We start from the raw sequence: 18,589 nt of genomic DNA, 5'->3' as shown, positions 1-18,589 counted from the left end.
TCTCAAGTGTTTTTTTCTGGTGGGCAGATGCTCATACACCAAATAACTTACTGAAACTGCCATTGTGGCCGTTCTGGAAAGAATACATAGGCATATGCTACACCTGTCCAGTTGGCAGTCTAGAATGAAGGAATCTGTAGTGACGCTGTCTTATTGTGCATCTCTCTTGGGGCCAGAACCATCTTAGGCTTTTCAGAGATGCATTTTAAAGCCAGAGGAAAGAATTATGATCTTGTAGTCTGATCCCTGAAGAAAAGAGGCGACTTAGTCAACAAACACATACCAAGCACAAAGCTTTTGATTGAGCAGTAACATGCATTTAGAAATGTATGTAGTCCTCAGTCCCCTAATATGGTATTTTTAATTGCCACTAAGCACATTTTTAAAAATCATGAGACTAACAATAAATCTTTTCTGATTGTAAACGATAATAAGAGGGGAAAGGTACACATCACCATTAACTATTATTTTAAATTTATTCTCCCATACTACACTACTGTAATATTCCAGTGCAACATTAACTAAATAAGCCTAACCAGAGGCAAAGGCCTATTCAGTAAAAAGATACTACTTTAAGTACCATAGCAGCAAGGCGCCTTTCCATTTCAAGCTTAGCCAGCATTTCTGCTTTCTCTCTCTCTTGTTGAGTCAAGTATTTTTCAACTGTAATCTGAAGAAAGAAAATGAGGTTCATATCAGGGTTCTTTTCTCCAAACACGATCACACATGGACTATTTGGAAAGATGGTGCAATACTAATTCTTAATGCTTTTTGTATCTCTGCTCTATCATAACATTCCTCAAATTGTTCTTTTGAACAGCTCCAACAGCTATGTTTTAAAAAGGTGAAATACAAACTACCGTAATTTTTTTTCAATTAGTTGTGTTTTGTGCATACCTTTTCTGACAATGGAATAACACAGACTGGTTGGAGAGAAGAGGGAAGTGGTAAAAGACTGATCAAAAAAACCAGATGAGATCAGTGGAACATATTGTATAAGAAAAAAAGGTGTTTCTTTATAAGTTTTCAACTGAATTTATAAGTGCAGTAGCAAGCATACTTTAGTACCTAGATGCTTAGTTTGAAACTAGTTAGTGTCAAAATGCTGCTCAGAGAAAACAGAGAAGCCCTAATCTATGGAAGCAATCCCTGCAAGCCTGGTTTGAATTTTATAGTCAGGAACAGGGGGAATTTCTACCTAATTTATGGGCAATTAAAAACTTATAACAGCAATAAATAAAGATTGTATACATATTATTTATTTCAAATTGACTTTCTCACAAGAGCTTTCTCCACAAGACCTTTTTCCCCCAAAAAGGGAGGGGAAGCTAAAGAGTAAAAAAGATGATTTTAAGTACACAGACACAGCTGGTTCAAGGCTTTTCAGTACTAACAAATGTCTAGACATGAGAAGAACTAGAGAGCTGTATTTGAGGGGGTGAAAGAGAAAGATTTATTTTTCAGATACCTCTGAATCCTGAACAGTGAGCGCTCGCTCCGGTATCTCATCATTGGTAAGAGCTGGCTCCCACACTTCCACTTGGAGGTCAAGTTGTGCCAAGATTTCTCGGATCCTCAGGTTTCTTTCTTTCACTCTAGCTATCTCCTGCTCCTTTTGTCGTGCAACTATGTCAAATTCCTTATTAAAAGCAATCTTCACTTTGTAAATAATGTCCTGAAAAATACCAAAAAATGAAAGAGCAATACTTCACAGATTACATCCATCCATGATTACATACCAGTCCTGAAGCCATCAGAATCATAAATGTGTGTATTTGTATGTGTGACAGGGATATAAACTGTTAAAGTCCTTTTTTTTAAAATCATAAGGGCAGAGTTCAAGCTTTGTTAAAAGATTCTGAAAGAAACGTGCTGTGGCCAAAACCAGATAAAAAACTAGGCTGCCTTCTATTTGCTGTTTTTTCCACTCTTTAGCTGAAAGAAGGGGCTTCAAAGAAAAAAAACGCATGACTTGTAAATCTAGAGGTTGTAAATCTGAGGTGCAGGGAGGCAGAGTTAAGGACATACTTCCCCGATTTTTAAGTGATGCAACCTGCAGTTTTGATATGCTTTCATGTGATTTTCTGTCTGACATATGTAAGTAAGATGTGCCCGTTAAATAAACAAACATTGAAACTAGTTTTTTTCAAACAACTGACACCTTAGCATGATTTTTAAAAGTCTATATAAATGCTTCCTTTAGCCCAAATAATTGATCTCAGCAAAGAAAAGTAGAATATTAAGGGAGAAAACCATGTGTCTCTCCTACTGTGTCAATTTACTAAAATGAAACATGAAAAGAATTTCAGTTCTATCATTAAACTTCACATTTTGAGATGCTTAGCTGTTTGCAATTTGTATTACAATAAATATCTGTGTCCGTGATTATTTCATTGATTTCTACTGTAACAGGAAGTTAGGACGTAATAAGGCAGGTTGGCAGATAAGGTGCAATGTTGCTGGGAGGAAAAAGGCTGTGCTCAATGTCTAGGCTTCTAGCTCTCAGCAAGCTTGCTGCGTTGGCCAAGAACACTGAAGATATATCTACACTTAGATACATAATGTGCATCTTTAAAGCCAGACAGTAGAAAGATCTTGTTACATCCAAGCTTACATTTAAAAGTGCTCCTTGTGTTTCTTCCTCATCTACTTTAAACATTAGTGTATCTACTAGATCTTATGTATTACAATGAATAACCATGGAGTCCTGCTGCCATTTACAGCTTAAAGAGCTCTGACGAGGCAATGCTTTATAGTAGTTTAACCACTTCTGCCCTTGTAGAGTATCTTCCTAAGAGGCCTACTCTGTTGCATGTTCACTACTTAATGTTTATTAAGTCAGTTTTGACCAGGGTAACAGAAGTAAGAGTCTGATAGTAATGAATAATAAATAACAGAAACATCAAAGACTACAAATGAAGGGACAGAAAGACTAAAGAGAAAGGAAACAGGGATAGGAACCAGCTGATCTTTCAATCAGCAGCAAATAATATGGAAAGAGGTCATGTTTTCACAGGGCACGCTGAGATGTGCAAGCTAGTTTTGACGGTACAAACTCTTAAACTAAAGCACCAGTGCAACTCTCCATTGTATAATGTCAGTATGCCCAAAACCTAACAGTGGCTTTGACTGCTGTGAGAACCAAGAGATATGACAGTGTCACTGCACTAATACAAATTTAAGAAGCCATCACCTTCAATAATACTATTTGATTGACTTTCTGCTCCCTGGTGTGCAAGTCCCATTGGTGGTCTAGGATAGATGTGTCTCCACCATACTGAGAGCTCAGACTTCCAACCAGGCAGTAGGATGCACTACCATCAGCCATTGCTTCTTCTGCCTTCTCTCCTTCTTCCTTAGATAATATAGTCTCTGACTCAATCTCAACATTATTCTTCTGAACCTGCATATCACAAACATGATAACTATGTTAATTTTGTAGACGATCCAGAGGCACATGTATGAAAAAATTCTAGAGGTTATATTCTGCAATGAAGCTCAGCGATCAAAATGATACAAGTTGAAATGATCATATCTGGATTATTTGGTCCATTTTTAGGTTCCCCAGTACAAGAAAGACATTGCCATACTGGAGCAAGTCTAGTGATAGGCCACTAATACAAGTAAGAGTTTGAAGCATCTAACATATGAGGACAAGACGATAGAGCTGGAATCATTCAGTGTCAAGAGGGAGAAGGCCTGAGGGGATCTCAGCAAGGCATATAAAAAACCTGATTGTGGGGAGTAAGGACAACAGAGCCAGACTCTTCTCGGTGGTACTCAGTGACAGATTGAGAGGAAATGGGTATACATCAAAATACATCCAACTTAAACATAATAAAACACTTTTCCTGTGAGGGTTGTCAAACATGGGAAGAGGTAGCCCATAGGGGGTTATGGAATTTTCCATTCTTGGAAATATTCCAAACCTGACTGGACACGGCTCTGAGTAAATTGCTCTAGAAGGGGTGGACTAGATGATTTCCAATGAGCTCTTCTAACCTCAGCTGTTCAGTGATTCTTTAATATTAATACATTTGTTCTGATTAAAACCACAACATTTCATCTTTATTTATCTCTTTAAATATTTTTTAGACAATTTCTACATCAAGAAAATGGACCTCAGAAAGGTATCTATGTAAAGATGGGTTAAGGTGCCGACTCAGAACATTCTGCTCTGAAATGCATTTATGCAGTACTTCAAAGAGACTGTACCTTAAGATCAGCTGTTGCAATCTTCTTTAACTGGAGAACTTTCTCCAAAGTTTCCAGCTCTTCTTTACTACGTTTCTTCAGTGAATAATTCTTCACTTCATGAGCCATATGAAAGCACTGTTCAAATTTAAAAAAAACCAACAAAAATCCCAACAAAATCCCAAAGTAAAAAGTTCTTCATAATGCATCTATTAATTCTTTTGTTCAACATCTGAATACTAAAGAGTTATAAATACTTCTTAAAATCAGCAATAAAATCGAGGATCAATTAATATAGACAATATAGTAAAAATACAGGGGTAAGACAAAAAACACTTGCCTTTTTGGTAGTGAAAAAGGTTGGTTTAAAATTTGCCTTTGTCTTTCCTTTTTTTATTTTTTTTTTTTTAATTTAAATAATCTATGGATATGACCTCTTTATCCATGGAATTCAACCAGAACTAGATTTTTTGTAAAATTACTTTGTCTTTCACCACCCTTGAGATAATCCAGTATCACCAGTTTGACTAATCTCCCTCTGTTTCAAATAGGCAAAATCAGGGTTAAATTTTGCCTTTGTGTTCTGTGTAGCAGAAGTCATACTGACTGCACACAAAAAAAATATTTACCTCTCTTTTTAGCACCACTGCGTAAAGATATTCTCTGAAACCAAGGAATCAAAGAGTTGCTGATTTGCTTATCAGCACTCTTATCCACCTTAGAAGGTAAAATCAGCCAGGCTCAGACAAAATGAAGAGAATGAAAAATTTGCAGGAGTATGGGGAAGAAATAAGTTTTTTCCCGTACCACAAGCAAACCAGAAATGTGTTATACTGCTATTTATTTTGTCTCTGTACCTTAAGGAATCAATAAACTACTGCAGAAAATGAGTTAGAAAGCAGAGGTTACCTTAACTGCACGTCCTTTTACACACATGGCATCCCAGCACTCACGTTTGATGACATCCTGCAAATAGCGGTTGGCTAAATTCTCCATCTCAATCTCCTTCCTCACCTTTCAAGATACAGAAAATAAAATAAAAAGATGTGGTGAAAAATAACAAGATGTGGGCAATTCGTATTGAATTATTGAAATAAACCTAACAGATGAAACTAATTACCAATCATCCTAGACTACTGCAGCTATCTGCCCCAAAAACTACATTGCATACTAATGAAAGGCACCATTTTACATGTGAAGAAAAGCATTATAGAACTTAAGCAACATGCCCAAGGCCACAGTATCAGATTAATAGTTTCTGGCACAGATCATATTCCAATTGGCAACGTCTGCATCAGCAGTTTCATCTGCTTCAAAAACTGACTTAAAATACTTTTAAGTTTTCCTGCTTCTCAGCAGTGAACAGCAACTTTGAGATCATACTCTGTTATTCAATCATTCTTTCACCTTTTCACTGCTAGTCTCCCCTCATTCTATCATACCCTGGCCACTTCTTGTTCAGCCTCTGCTTGCGCTCTTTCCTGCTCTTCTGCATCCAGATTGAACTCCTGCTGCTCCAGTTTCTCAATGTCTGGCACCTGTTCATTTTCATGCATCATCTTCTGAATCTGTTTTTTTTAAAAATAAGGAATAAAAAGTAATTTGAATATGAATAGAGGAAATGATATTTTTAACACTATAGAACTTGATACTGGAGAAAATAATTTCAATTGCCTCCGCTTTTAACCGCTTCATGGTAACTGGTAAAATGTGCTGCCTGTAGCTAGTGACAAAGAGTACTATGTGAATATATTTCATCTTTCACTTAAAGTTGATTTGGATGTTATATGTTAACTTGTGTATACTTTCTAAGAACCTGTTCTTAGGGGGTCAAAAAGGGTCAAAACTACACACACAACTCCCTCTCTGAAATGCTTATACACCAATGCACGCAGCATGGGGAATAAGCAGGAAGAGCTGGAGGTCTGTGTGCGGTTGCGGGGCCATGATCTCATTGCAATTACTGAGACGTGGTGGGACAACTCGCATGACTGGAATGCTGTCATGGATGGCTATGTCCTTTTCAGGAAAGACAGACCAGCGAGGCGTGGTGGTGGAATTGCACTCTATGTGAGAGAGCATTTGGAATGCATCGAGCTCTCACTAGGGGCGGATGAAGAGCGGGTCGAGAGCTTATGGGTGAGGATTAAGGGACAGGCAAATATGAGGGACACTGTTGTGGGTGTTTATTACAGGCCACCTGATCAGGATGGGGAGACTGATGAGGCTTTCTACAGACAACTGAAGGTAGCCTCGCAAGCGCAGGCCCTGGTTCTCATGGGGGACTTCAATCACCCCGATATCTGCTGGGAAGACCACACAGCCAGGCATGCACAGTCCAGGAGGCTCCTCCAGTGCATTGATGACAACTTTTTGACACAGGTGGTACAGGAGCCAACAAGGAGAGGAGCACTCCTGGACCTGGTACTGACAAACACAGAGGGATTGGTAGAGGACATTAAGGTTGGGGGCACCCTAGGTTGTAGTGATCATGAAATGATTGAGTTCAGGATCATGGGTACTATCCACAAAACAACAACAAGAAGTAAAATTACAACCTTGGATTTCAGGAGGGCTAACTTCGACCTCTTTAAGAAACTGCTTGGAGAGATCCCGTGGGCTAGGGCTCTGGAAGGCAAAGGGGCTCAAGAAAGCTGGTTGATATTCAAAGACCACTTCCTCCAAGCTCAGGATCGATGCATCCCTAAGAGAAAGAAATCGGCCAAGGGACGCAGGAGACCTGCATGGTTGAGCAGGGAGCTTCAGAAAAAGCTCAAGTGGAAGAAGGAAGTTTATAATAAGTGGAAGAAGGGACTGACCCCTTGGGAGGATTACAAGAATGCCACCAGAGCGTGCAGGGATGAAACAAGGAAAGCCAAGGCTGCCTTGGAATTAGACCTGGCTAGGGACATCAAGCAAAACAAAAAGAGCTTCTACAAGTATATTGGAAGCAAAAGGAAGACCAGGGAAGTTGTAGGCCCACTGCTGAATGAGGCAGGAGTCATGGTGACGGAGGATGTGGAGAAGGCAGAGTTACTGAATGCCTTCTTTGCTTCGGTCTTTTCTGCTCGGCCCAGCCCTCAGGAGTCCCAGGCATTGAATAAAGTAACAGGGAAAGAAGACGACTTCCCTTGGGTTGAGGAGGAGCGAGTGAGGGACCAATTAGATCATCTAGATATTCACAAGTCCATGGGCCCTGATGGGATGCACCCGAGAGTGCTGAGGGAGCTGGCGGAAGTCATTGCTGGGCCGCTCTCCATCATCTTTGAAAAGTCCTGGAGAACAGGCGAGGTGCCTGCGGACTGGAGGAAAGCCAATGTCACTCCAGTCTTCAAGAAAGGCAAGAAGGAGGAGCCGGGGAACTACAGGCCGGTCAGCCTCACCTCCATCCCTGGAAAGATGATGGAACAGCTCGTTCTGGGTGTCATCTCAAGGCGCGTGGAGGAAAGGAAAGCTATCAGAAGTACTCAGCATGGATTCACCAGGGGGAAATCATGTCTGACTAACCTGATAGCCTTCTACGATGGCATGACTAGATGGATAGATGAGGGGAGGGCGGTAGATGTGGTCTACCTTGACTTAAGCAAGGCGTTTGACACGGTCTCCCACAGCATCCTCATAGGGAAGCTTAGGAAGTGTGGGTTAGATGAATGGACAGTGGGGTGGATAGAAAACTGGTTGAAAGATAGAGCTCAGAGGGTTGTGATTAGGGGCACAGAGTCTAGTTGGAGGTCAGTGACGAGTGGTGTTCCCCAGGGGTCAGTACTGGGTCCAGTCCTGTTCAACATATTCATCAATGACCTGGATGAGGGGATAGAGTGCACCCTCAGCAAGTTTGCTGATGACACCAAGCTGGGTGGGGTGGCTGACACACCGGAAGGCTGTGCCGCCATACAGAGAGACCTGGACAGGTTGGAGATCTGGGCAGAGAGAAACCTTATGAAGTTCAACAAGGGCAAGTGTAGGGTGCTGCACCTGGGGAGGAACAACCCCATGCACCAGTACAGGTTGGGTGCTGACCTGCTGGAGAGCAGCTCTGTGGAAAGAGACCTGGGAGTCCTGGTGGACAACAGGATGACCATGAGTCAGCAATGTGCCCTTGTGGCCAAGAAGGCCAATGGCATCCTGGGGTGCATCAAGAGGAGCGTGGCCAGCAGGTCAAGGGAGGTCATCCTCCCCCTCTACTCTGCCTTGGTGAGACCGCACCTGGAGTACTGTGTCCAGTTCTGGGCTCCCCGGTTCAAGAGGGACAGGGAACTGCTGGAAAGGGTGCAGCGGAGGGCTACGAGGATGATTAGGGGACTGGAACACCTCTCTTATGAGGAAAGGCTGAGGGATTTGGGTCTCTTCAGTCTGGAAAAAAGACGTCTGAGGGGTGACCTTATCAACGCTTATAAATACTTAAAGGGTGGGTGTCAGGACGATGGGGCGAGGCTCTTTTCAGTGGTGCCCGGGGACAGGACAAGAGGCAATGGGCACAAACTGGAACATAGGAAGTTCCACCTAAACATGAGGAGGAACTTCTTTACCCTGAGGGTGGCAGAGCACTGGAACAGGCTGCCCAGAGAGGTGGTGGAGTCTCCATCTCTGGAGACATTCAAAACCCACCTGGACGTGTTCCTGTGTAACCTGCTCTAGGTGACCCTGCTCTGGCAGGGGGGTTGGACTAGATGATCTCCAGAGGTCCCTTCCAACCCTATGATTCTATGATTCTATGATTCTATGATTCTTAGAAATTCTTTATTCTCTGGTTCTGAGAACATTATTAAGTTGCTTTCACTTTATTAAGTTATCTATCTCATACAGTTCAACAAAGAGAAGAGAAAAATCCTGTACCTGGGTAGGAAAAGCCCCATACACCAGGACATGTTGGGTGGTGAGCAACTGGAAAACAACTCTGCAGGACAGTAGCTGGGGGTCCTGGTGGACACCAAGTTGAACACGAGCCAGCAACGTGCCCTTGTCACAAAAAAGGCTAACAGTATCCTGGGCTGTACGGAGTGTTGCTAACAGGTTGAGGGAGGTGAGAGACATGGGTATACTACAGAGAGTCCAATGAAGATGACTATGAGACTGGAGCATCTCTCACATGAGGAAAGGCTGAGAGAACTGGGACTGTTCAGCCTAAAAAAGAAATGCCTTGCAGGGAATCTCATCAATGTCTATAAATACCTGAAGGGAGGGTGCTGAGAGGGCAGAACCAGACTCTTTTCAGTGGTGCCCAGTGACAGGACAAGAAGCAATGGGCACAAACTGAAACACAAGAGGTGCCACTCAAACATCAGGAAACACTTTTTTACTGTGAGGGTCACTGACTACTGGAAAAGGTTGCCCAGAGAGGTCATGGAGTCTCCATCCTTGGAGATAATCAAAATCTGTCTGGACACGGTCCTAGGCAGACTACTCTAGGTAACCTTCTGTCTTACCCTCTTGCAGACAGCAGTTTTTATGGACGGGAACAGAAGGAAGAGGAGATGACAGTACTTTCTATAATGGAAGGCTGTTAGACAGGCAGAAACTAGCCTGCTGAGGTGATAGATTGCTCAAGGTATAAGGGTATACAACATATTTATTTGGAGCAAAGAAAACTGAGAACAGACAGTAGTCCCTGGCAGGTTCAGCGTAAAGTCCCTGAAGAAGCACATCTCTTTATTACCTGTCTACTCAGAGTTTATGACAAAAATGTAACTGAGCGCTAGAGCTGATAGCCATAAAGGAAGTGTACTTGTAAATAAAACCGGTAAGCTGAGACATTACCCTTGTAAGAAACTCACAGTTTTGCGCAGCTTTTTAATTCCCATTTGCAGCTCTTTCTTCTGGTTAGCAAACCTCTGAGTCTCTTCTCTAATGACCTGACACACAACAAATATATTGTTGAAAGACAAAAATAGACAAGAAGAGAAAAAAAGACTGAAATAATCTAATGGAACATTACCTGTACAGAAAACAAAACTCCAAAGGCATTAATAACTGAAACAGACATAATCCTAATTCAATAGGATGATTCTTAGAATTGGCTCAAGAGAAAAAAGATCGTACAACCAGGTCACGTTATAAACTGGTTGTACAGCAATAAAGCTTAAAAGAAAGAAAAAATTAAAGAAGGAAGTAATTACAAGTGCAATAATTACAGACACATTGAACTGCGTAAAGCCTACTGCCAGAATTTGTCAAGTGTTTTATATTCCTTATATTTTTCATTGTCACTAAGCATTTCCAGTGGGATATTTAAAGACACAAGTAAACTAACATCTCTGATGTACTCTGGAAGCTGTGAAAATTTCTTTGCCCCTACAGCCTTGACAATTCATCTTCTGGGGAAAATTTTGCAACTAGTCTGCACCTCTGGAATTTGCTTTCTAAAATAAATTTACAACTTTAAGTAGGCTGATGGCTATTGATTGAACAGAAGGGGTGTATCATTCTGACTCCATCTTCTAAAAGTTAGATGCAAGTCTCTTAGGACATTAACAAGCAGCTTAAAACAACCTAGGACCACATTGCTGCCCTTCAACCTTTGCTTCTCATCACCTGTCCCTAGCTGATACTAGTAGTCATGCGGTGCTTGTGTGTATGCACAGTCACATGGATTTGCCAAAAAATTCCAGTATGCACCAAAGCATAAGTGCCAGCATCGAAGCAGAAACAGGAATACATGTCTGGAAGAGAGATGGAGAAGATGCCACTTTCAGTGGCAATATTTCTTAGATTGACTTCAGCCATTTGTGAAACTGCATCATGATTTGGAAAGTCATTCCTGACATCACCCAGAAAGATATTTTGCTTTGTCCTATCATTGAACCTCAAAAGCTGAACAAAATATGCAGCTGTGGCTCATATCAGAAAGAACCTCCTAGCATCCATAAATTCATATTTGTGGGAAAAATATAATCTATACTAACATTAACATAGCACTTTCCAGGCTCACAAAGTGCTAAATCCCCTCTCTGTGGACAGTTAGATCTTTGATGCACTTCTACTTATAAAAAACTTTGGTTACATAACATACCTTAATGTTAACCTGAAATAAACCTCAGGGGCTTTGCAATTAATGTCATATTGTTGAGTATCGATTTATCAGTGCTGCAGAATTTGTTATTCTGGCCCTTGGGAAGAAGACAGTGAGCACCAACTTTGTTTCTCATAATAGTCCTCTGTGCAACTTTTTGACTTTTAGAAGAAAAAAGTCTTTATAAGTTTCTAAAGGAAGACAATTTCTCTGGCAATCTCTTTATAGTTTACTCCTTGCGTAGAAGTGGTCTTTTGGTATTTAGAGGTCCTATTGTGCTAGGTACCTTCTCTGAGGTGTTTATAGCCTTGACCTAGGATTTCTAAAAGTCTAGACTGCAATGCCTTAAAGAGAGGTCCAAATGTCAGAAAAGCTTTAGAAACTAGATTCCTTTACAGCATATAATTTGGCACCACAAATTACTACTGACTCTTGAAAACTCTGGCTTTGATCAGTACTCATTCTATGAAAGTACCTTCTGTATCTTCTGACCCATCCATGTCATGTCATTGCTACTGGCTGAATAAGAACTGGTGATGTTTCCACCTTCTTCTGTCACCTCTACATTGGAAGATTTAAGTGGTGCCTCCTGAAATTAAGGATATAAACATCCATCTCAGGTACATAGAGAGAATGAAAGAGACAGAACAGAAATAAAAAATGGACTTGCATCAGAAGCAACACCACCACCACCAAATTCCAGAGCATTACAACATCTTTATTCCCTAACTAGTCCCCAGATTTGATCCTGCAAACCCTTGCTATTATGCAAAGCCTTTTGACTCAAACGGGCTGACTGTACTAATCTCCGTAAAAACTGCTTTGCTTGATTTCAACAGAAAAATATATGACTGGTAATATGGAATGTATAGCAGTAACATCACACTGTCAATGACACAACTTCACATGAGGAGAAACTGACTTTCACAGTTTCCTCTGGCTGAAGAAACCAAGTGAAAGTGAAGATGTGAATGTCATCTTCCCATAACTATGCCATTTCCTTGATAATACTATTCCACAAATTAATAATTAAGCATATTCAGCCTATCCTCAGGTGCATTCTTCTACTTTTACAAAAGCATCATAGTTTTTATCATGTGTAATATTAGGATAGCGATCAAACTTTTTTCCCAATAAAAATTAAGAAAACACCTTATATTTCTCTTCTGGAATTGATTCCAATGTGGATTCTGGGTCAAACTGACATTCTGCCATAGATTTTAAAACAACATTTTCATTCAAAGTAGACTTGTTCAGTACAGCAAGAAGAGATTGCCAGTGAAAAGCAGCTTCCTTAACTTCAATTTTATTTATTTTCCTAGTAAACAGAAAGGAAAGTGAGGTTTGGGGGCTTTTTTGTATTATGGAAAACAATGAAGTATTAAATATTCTTTATAACACAATTATTAAGTTGTCTAAAAATGCCTATTCAATATTTTTACATATGATTCAATATTGTTTGCGTTCTAGGATTGCATAATTAAGTGAAGTTTCGAGAGACTTAGAAATTTTGAAAGATGGACTACCCAGAGTAGAAATATTGCTCTGGCGGAGTCATCTCCAATCTATGCATCTACCTGAACATTTCTTAAACCACAGAAAAGCTGTAGTTTCCAGTGTCGTTTACTCCTAATGTCTGCTAAGAGCACTCTATAGCCACAGTTGAATTCGCATTAAAGCTGTGATGTCTCCTAATCGCTGAGTTAAAATAGTATCTCATGAGATTACACCCCTTACACCCCCAGAGAGCCCCTTCCAGATCATTTATTTGAGAGTGATAAGCAGCCCACTATGGGTATACTTATCAGAAGATACTCCTATATCTTGTATTGCAACTGTACTCAAAGTACAAGACTTTTCATGAGTAAGGGAGACCACCTCTAAAGATGAATGATTTTATTTCTATCCAATTCTTCTTACTTTGAGACTAATAAAAAGGAAGTCTAGAATCACAAGTAGGTGCAACAATTAGTCTGTCAGGATACAAGAATTTACACCATCAATATTGGTCTGCCACTTTATACGTACTTCCATTTCAGACACACCAGGGCACCATCATTTTCACCATTAACAAGGATGAATTTGCCATCCAGCGAAAATACCATGGATCTGATTCCCCCTCCTTGATATGAGTGACAATGCTTTTGAGCAAGTATATCCTAGAAAAGTCATAGAAGCAGTATCAGCAAATAGGTTTTCCTAATGGAATATGCCTGTAAATTATGATTCTTTATTTTTAGATAAAAATCAATAAAAAAATCTCAATACAAAGTACATAAAAGACTAGGATTTATGAGTCTAAATTTTTTGACTACAGATGGGCAAGTTTGTAGAATATTGATTTTGCAGGAGATGAAGAAGAATAGTAAAATTATCTACCCTAAGATTTACTGGAGAAGAAAGTAAGTAGTTTGTATGATCATATACACATTCATTATAAAAACAATTCTACTGCATAATGCCATGTCAGTTCATGTTCAACATAAATTTTTCTGGAATACCTTATATGCAAGTGAAGAAAAGCTTACAGTGAAAGAAAGTAGCTTTCACACCTCTTTCTCATGTAAACCAAACAGAGCCTGGGCTTCCATGCCCACCTACCATAGTAAGAGAATGATAGATGAACAAAACACCATCCTTTGCTGCTGATGCCAGCCACCGGCTGTTGGGTGATAAACAGAGGAAACCTGATCCAAACTGATTGCTAGGAGTCCTCTTTTCTGATAGAAATACTGACGGATCTTCCAACATATTCTGCCAAACAAGCAAAATGCTATCAGCCGTTCAGATGATGGAAACATCTACGCCATTTTGAGAAGACTAATGAGAGCTTTGTGGATTATTGCATGTGTTGCAATTTAAAATGTTGTTGGATTACTGAGCTCAGGAAGCAGTACTATTGCTATGCTGCTGACCTCCTTCTCATCTCTTCAAACAGGTCTGTAATTCAGTATGTTTGGGCCTATACATATACTTTTCACTATGTTTCTTGGCTCAGAAAGCATGTGACTTGTCAAGAAGGAATGCTCACTTTTGCAATTCAACTTCTTGCTTGACCTGACTCTTAAACTGAGTGAGACCTATGAGCTGCAGAGAGCTCCAGCTCATCAGCAGACAACGACAGTGACTTCCTGAAGCCCACACAACTTCATTACGAGGCAGAGCTGGGCTGGGTTTGCAGTTGCATCTTAGAGTCATGGGCTCACATTGGCTCAGTTCCTTCAATAGCTGGATATTCAGGTTACTCAGCAGACTGCACAAAAGCAGAGCTCCATTACAGAAGCTACATGTGAAATTCCTGTAAGCTGTAGGAGTTTTAAGAACCAATATTTGGCTTTCTCTGTAATAGAACAAGGAGATTGCTTTTGCCAGGTTTCTGAGTAGGTGGTAGGATACTGAAAGTTGATGTTTATAGATAAAGTAGGTATTTTTAGTGCAGAGAGCACTTCATCAAGATAATATCCTGCTATATTAATTTCATCTACAGCCTTTCTTTGCTGGCATTTAACCACCATTCAAAATAAAGCAGCTTCAGAGAATTACCTCTTCAGAGAGATGGTATTTACAGATGAAAGGTGCACAGTTACAGTAGCCATATACAATGTTATCCTTCAATCTTACTGCTGAGCTCAAAGGGTAATCCAGATCATATTGCTCCTTTTTAATGGCACTAGCATTAAGCATTCCTTGTTCATTAACATACTTCTCGTTATCTAAACGATTGAAAAAAGAAACGAAGAGGAAGAGGCATCACTACCACTAATGCAGGTGCTTCACCTGTCAAGTAATTATGAAACCCAATCTCAGCAAGGAATAAGTTTTTAAGGAGACTGGAAATTAAGATACCTAGGTTTTACAATAACTCTGTGGGTTGTGCTGATGTAGCACACTGCAGTGAAGCAGACAGATAGCTCTACTAGCTCTAAAGTACTAGAAACAGTTTAACCACTGTGATGTGACAATTTTTGTATGCTAATTTACGCTGCTTCTTGGGTATTATGTAAGCAGTGCTAATTAGTTTGCATAGAGGTTCATGTCATCACTGCCTTCATCTAGAACTTGTTTAGGCATCTCTGACATAAAGTACACACAGCAGTGGTATTGGTTAAAACACTTAAGTTCAGATCTTCAAAAGGGCATTTTATTCTTTTTAGTTCCTTAATTTGAGCTTTAAAGAGACACCTGAAATTAAGACTGATGTAATAACCGTAGATCTTCAGCAACTTTGAAAATTGAGCCCCATTTTATATGTCTAAAAGTAGGCACAAAAAGAAGCCTAACATTAGTGAATATTTAATGAAAATACTAACTTCATTGAAAACTACTTTTTAAAAAGTTTGTAAATTGTAAGGTCTTTTGAAAATTAAATTTAAATAACTAGAAAATCTAACACAAGGCTTACTTACAGTTTTACAGATGTTTTCTCCACAAAAGGTTTTGTTAGTAAATCAATTGCATATCAAGTGAGTAAAATGATATAAAAATAGAATTATATTAATAATGAACACCGTCTGCCTTTTGCTGTAATGTCATAGATAGAAGACAACACCAAAACCTCAAATTGTATTGATTTGGCAATTCTTAGGTGGAAGAGACATCAAACTGGAAGTGCGTGGTGCTACTGCCAACCAAGCCTGTCCTGCGCTGGCTGCATGGTGAGGACACCAAGTGCAATATTAGTCTGCACTGTGCCTTAGGCAAGCTAATGCATTTAAGCCCTTTCATGAGAACTGAATTAGTTTCCCACCTGATTCCAGAAAGTGCCCCAAATCAATGCATTCCTAGAATATCAGTTTTAGATATACCTAGAATATCAGATACAATTAAAAATTCTGTGATCACTCATGACACTGAGGTCCATTTTTTTTTTCCTTATAGAACTTGTAAAATGCTATAAGATTATAGCTGTGTCCTGAATGACACAAACAAATTGAATTGTTTCACAGTTGAGGATGGCATATATAGAAGAACAGAATTTGAGAATTTAGCATGGGTTACCCAATTTAGTGGAAGACTAACAAGTTCCCTCATTTTACTCCCAGATTATGAATAGAGGTTCTAACTGTGATGTCTCAATATGTACATTGCACGCTGCAGATACACAGGGACAGATTTCCAGGAGGTGAATAGAGGTACGCCATTCTTAAGTCTCCTTAATTCTCCCCTTTCACTCATAGTGCTGTTTTTTTCCATAGAATGTTTCACTGTAACATTCCTTACTGGGATACAAGTTAATGTGTTTAAAATACAGTGGACTTTTTCCTTGGTGCTTTTATGTAGAAAAGCTATAACAAAGACAGGGAATCATTATTTTTTGAGATATATCAACCTTTAACTTTTTCCTAATGAGCTATTATATACTTATAATCATTCTTTTAAGAGGCTGGTGGGATTAATTCCACTTTGAATGCTAGTCTGCATATGGGTGATGCCAAGCTTAAGGCCTCTTTCTGTCTGACTTTGGGCATTGCCCATACAGAAGTAATAAAAATAACAACAATAACAACAACAACCAGTAGTAGCAGTAGTTAAGTGGTGGCTTTGTGATTCTGGAAGTGATTTACTTTTCTCCTTCCTTCCTTGGCTATCCCTCAAAATATTGGTCTTTCTGCTGAAATGATTCAGCTGACTATGTCTACAGACTGCTGTATGAGAAATGGTGTCCCCAGAGACTGTAAAATGAGATGAAGTAAGAAATTAAGATTGTTAGTATTTTTTGTTAAGGGATGGCAGTAATATGTTCTTGCCTTAGAAAAATATCACATGACATATATTTCAGTTCTCACCTGTTGTGAGTGCTGAAGATAGACAAAAAATTTCCAGTCTTGCTCGCTGGACCTCTGCTATATTAAGAAGTGCCACCACTTCAACGAAGTCATTCTTCAAGTCAGAAACTACAGAAAGATCCAGCACTTCATCTGCCAACACTGAAGCGGAGGGAACACCCATGTAAATTGTTACTGAATCACTGTAACCTTGGTTTTACTAAGATCTCATGTGAAACAAAATGAGATCCCTATTCAGAATACCTCTGAGCTCAACCACAGAGTTTTAAACTTGTATTAAAATGGCAGACAAGCCACAACCTGGTTTCAGAAAGTGCTGTGTGCACACAACTTCAGCTTCAGGCATCGGGTGCTGAGAATGCTAAGCACCAGAGTGTTATTATTACATTAAACATTCAGATCTGAGTTTACATCCATCTTGAATTGTAGCAATTTTGATGCTGTCTGCTGATAACCGCCGGATAAAGCACAGAAAAGCTCTCCCTTAAGAAGCCAGCCAGACAATGAGAACATGATCAGGCAAATTCCGAAAATTTTCTCAGGACATGTAATTCTATATTTGTCAAACCAATTAAAATGATAAAATAATGCCCTTTCTACTTAAAATTATGATGAAGTATATGCACAGATGCGATCTGTAAGTATAACGTTGTTGGAATTGAGAGACTGCATAAACAAATGTACAAATTTCAGAAGAATTTTTTTTCAAGTTAAAATTCCATTTTTTATTCTTCAGTATGAACCGGCAAAGCTGACAATTACAACAGTAGCCATGTTAAAGATGGGGCAAACATTTCTAACCAGACTTTGCACCCAGCTATCATGACCTACAGTTTCTAATTCTAAGTTCTCATATGGCGAGGCACAAAAGTTTTAAGTTCTTTGACAGCACTATTACTTTTGCACTGGAGTTGTGATCAGTTGGACAACTAATCCATTCTCTTCCCTGTGATTTATACATGCCCTGGAAGAAAGGTCATATTACATTTGCTAACTAAAATTACAGAGGAAAAAACCCAAAAGATTGGCCAGGACAAATATGGCTGGGAAATAGGTGGGAAGAATATGATTAGTCCTCCTAAAAAATAAGTAAAATGAAGGAGAATGGCTTAATCTGATCAGCAAGTATACTTAAAATACAGCAAATGGTGAAAATACGATGTAATTAATGGTGTTACATACATTACCTACATATCCAAGAACTTGGAATAATTTTGAAGGTCGGGCATCTAGAATAAAGATATATCCTTCTGTAGTTCTAGTGATGAGGAACTGGCCACTCTGATCATAACTAGATAAAACATAAATCCAAGTAGAAAACAGTTCAGTACAATCAATAAAAAGGGTCAAATAATTCCACTCCCATAACTCTGCTGACTTCATGGAGGGCATAAATGCAACTGAAAATTCAGCTTCTAGGATTACAGGGTCAGGGCCTGATATAAAACCCAGTGCTATGAGTGCAATTTTTAATTGAGTGTTTGGTTGGAGGTAATGATACGCCATAGCAGCCTATGTTAACAAGTTTATTAAATCTTTCTTTGAAGTTCACTTTTTAAAAAATAAAACTACTATACAGACTTTGATATTATTTTGAATA

The 18,589-nt window shown here is 39.4% G+C and overlaps 1 protein-coding gene across 1 annotated transcript in view; it reads right to left on the bottom strand.

Annotated features, from left to right (window-relative positions):
* The window catches only part of CFAP43 (cilia and flagella associated protein 43), a 52,151-nt gene that overhangs the window by 12,653 nt on the left and 20,909 nt on the right, over nucleotides 1-18,589 (bottom strand). Inside the window, exons 13-26 of the mRNA XM_063338736.1 lie at nucleotides 18,177-18,280; nucleotides 16,990-17,130; nucleotides 14,747-14,916; nucleotides 13,805-13,957; nucleotides 13,232-13,362; nucleotides 12,356-12,521; nucleotides 11,679-11,792; nucleotides 9,969-10,046; nucleotides 5,637-5,762; nucleotides 5,104-5,208; nucleotides 4,216-4,332; nucleotides 3,194-3,403; nucleotides 1,469-1,675; nucleotides 581-670 (exon numbers count right to left, since the gene is read on the bottom strand). Coding sequence (XP_063194806.1) covers nucleotides 581-670; nucleotides 1,469-1,675; nucleotides 3,194-3,403; nucleotides 4,216-4,332; nucleotides 5,104-5,208; nucleotides 5,637-5,762; nucleotides 9,969-10,046; nucleotides 11,679-11,792; nucleotides 12,356-12,521; nucleotides 13,232-13,362; nucleotides 13,805-13,957; nucleotides 14,747-14,916; nucleotides 16,990-17,130; nucleotides 18,177-18,280 — 1,912 coding nt within the window. The remainder of the gene's footprint in view (nucleotides 1-580; nucleotides 671-1,468; nucleotides 1,676-3,193; nucleotides 3,404-4,215; nucleotides 4,333-5,103; nucleotides 5,209-5,636; nucleotides 5,763-9,968; nucleotides 10,047-11,678; nucleotides 11,793-12,355; nucleotides 12,522-13,231; nucleotides 13,363-13,804; nucleotides 13,958-14,746; nucleotides 14,917-16,989; nucleotides 17,131-18,176; nucleotides 18,281-18,589) is intronic.

The sequence above is a fragment of the Chroicocephalus ridibundus genome, chromosome 6 (genome assembly GCF_963924245.1).
Source record: "Chroicocephalus ridibundus chromosome 6, bChrRid1.1, whole genome shotgun sequence".
Taxonomy (NCBI): Eukaryota; Metazoa; Chordata; class Aves; order Charadriiformes; family Laridae; genus Chroicocephalus; species Chroicocephalus ridibundus.
This window is presented reverse-complemented; position numbering and strand designations above follow the sequence as displayed.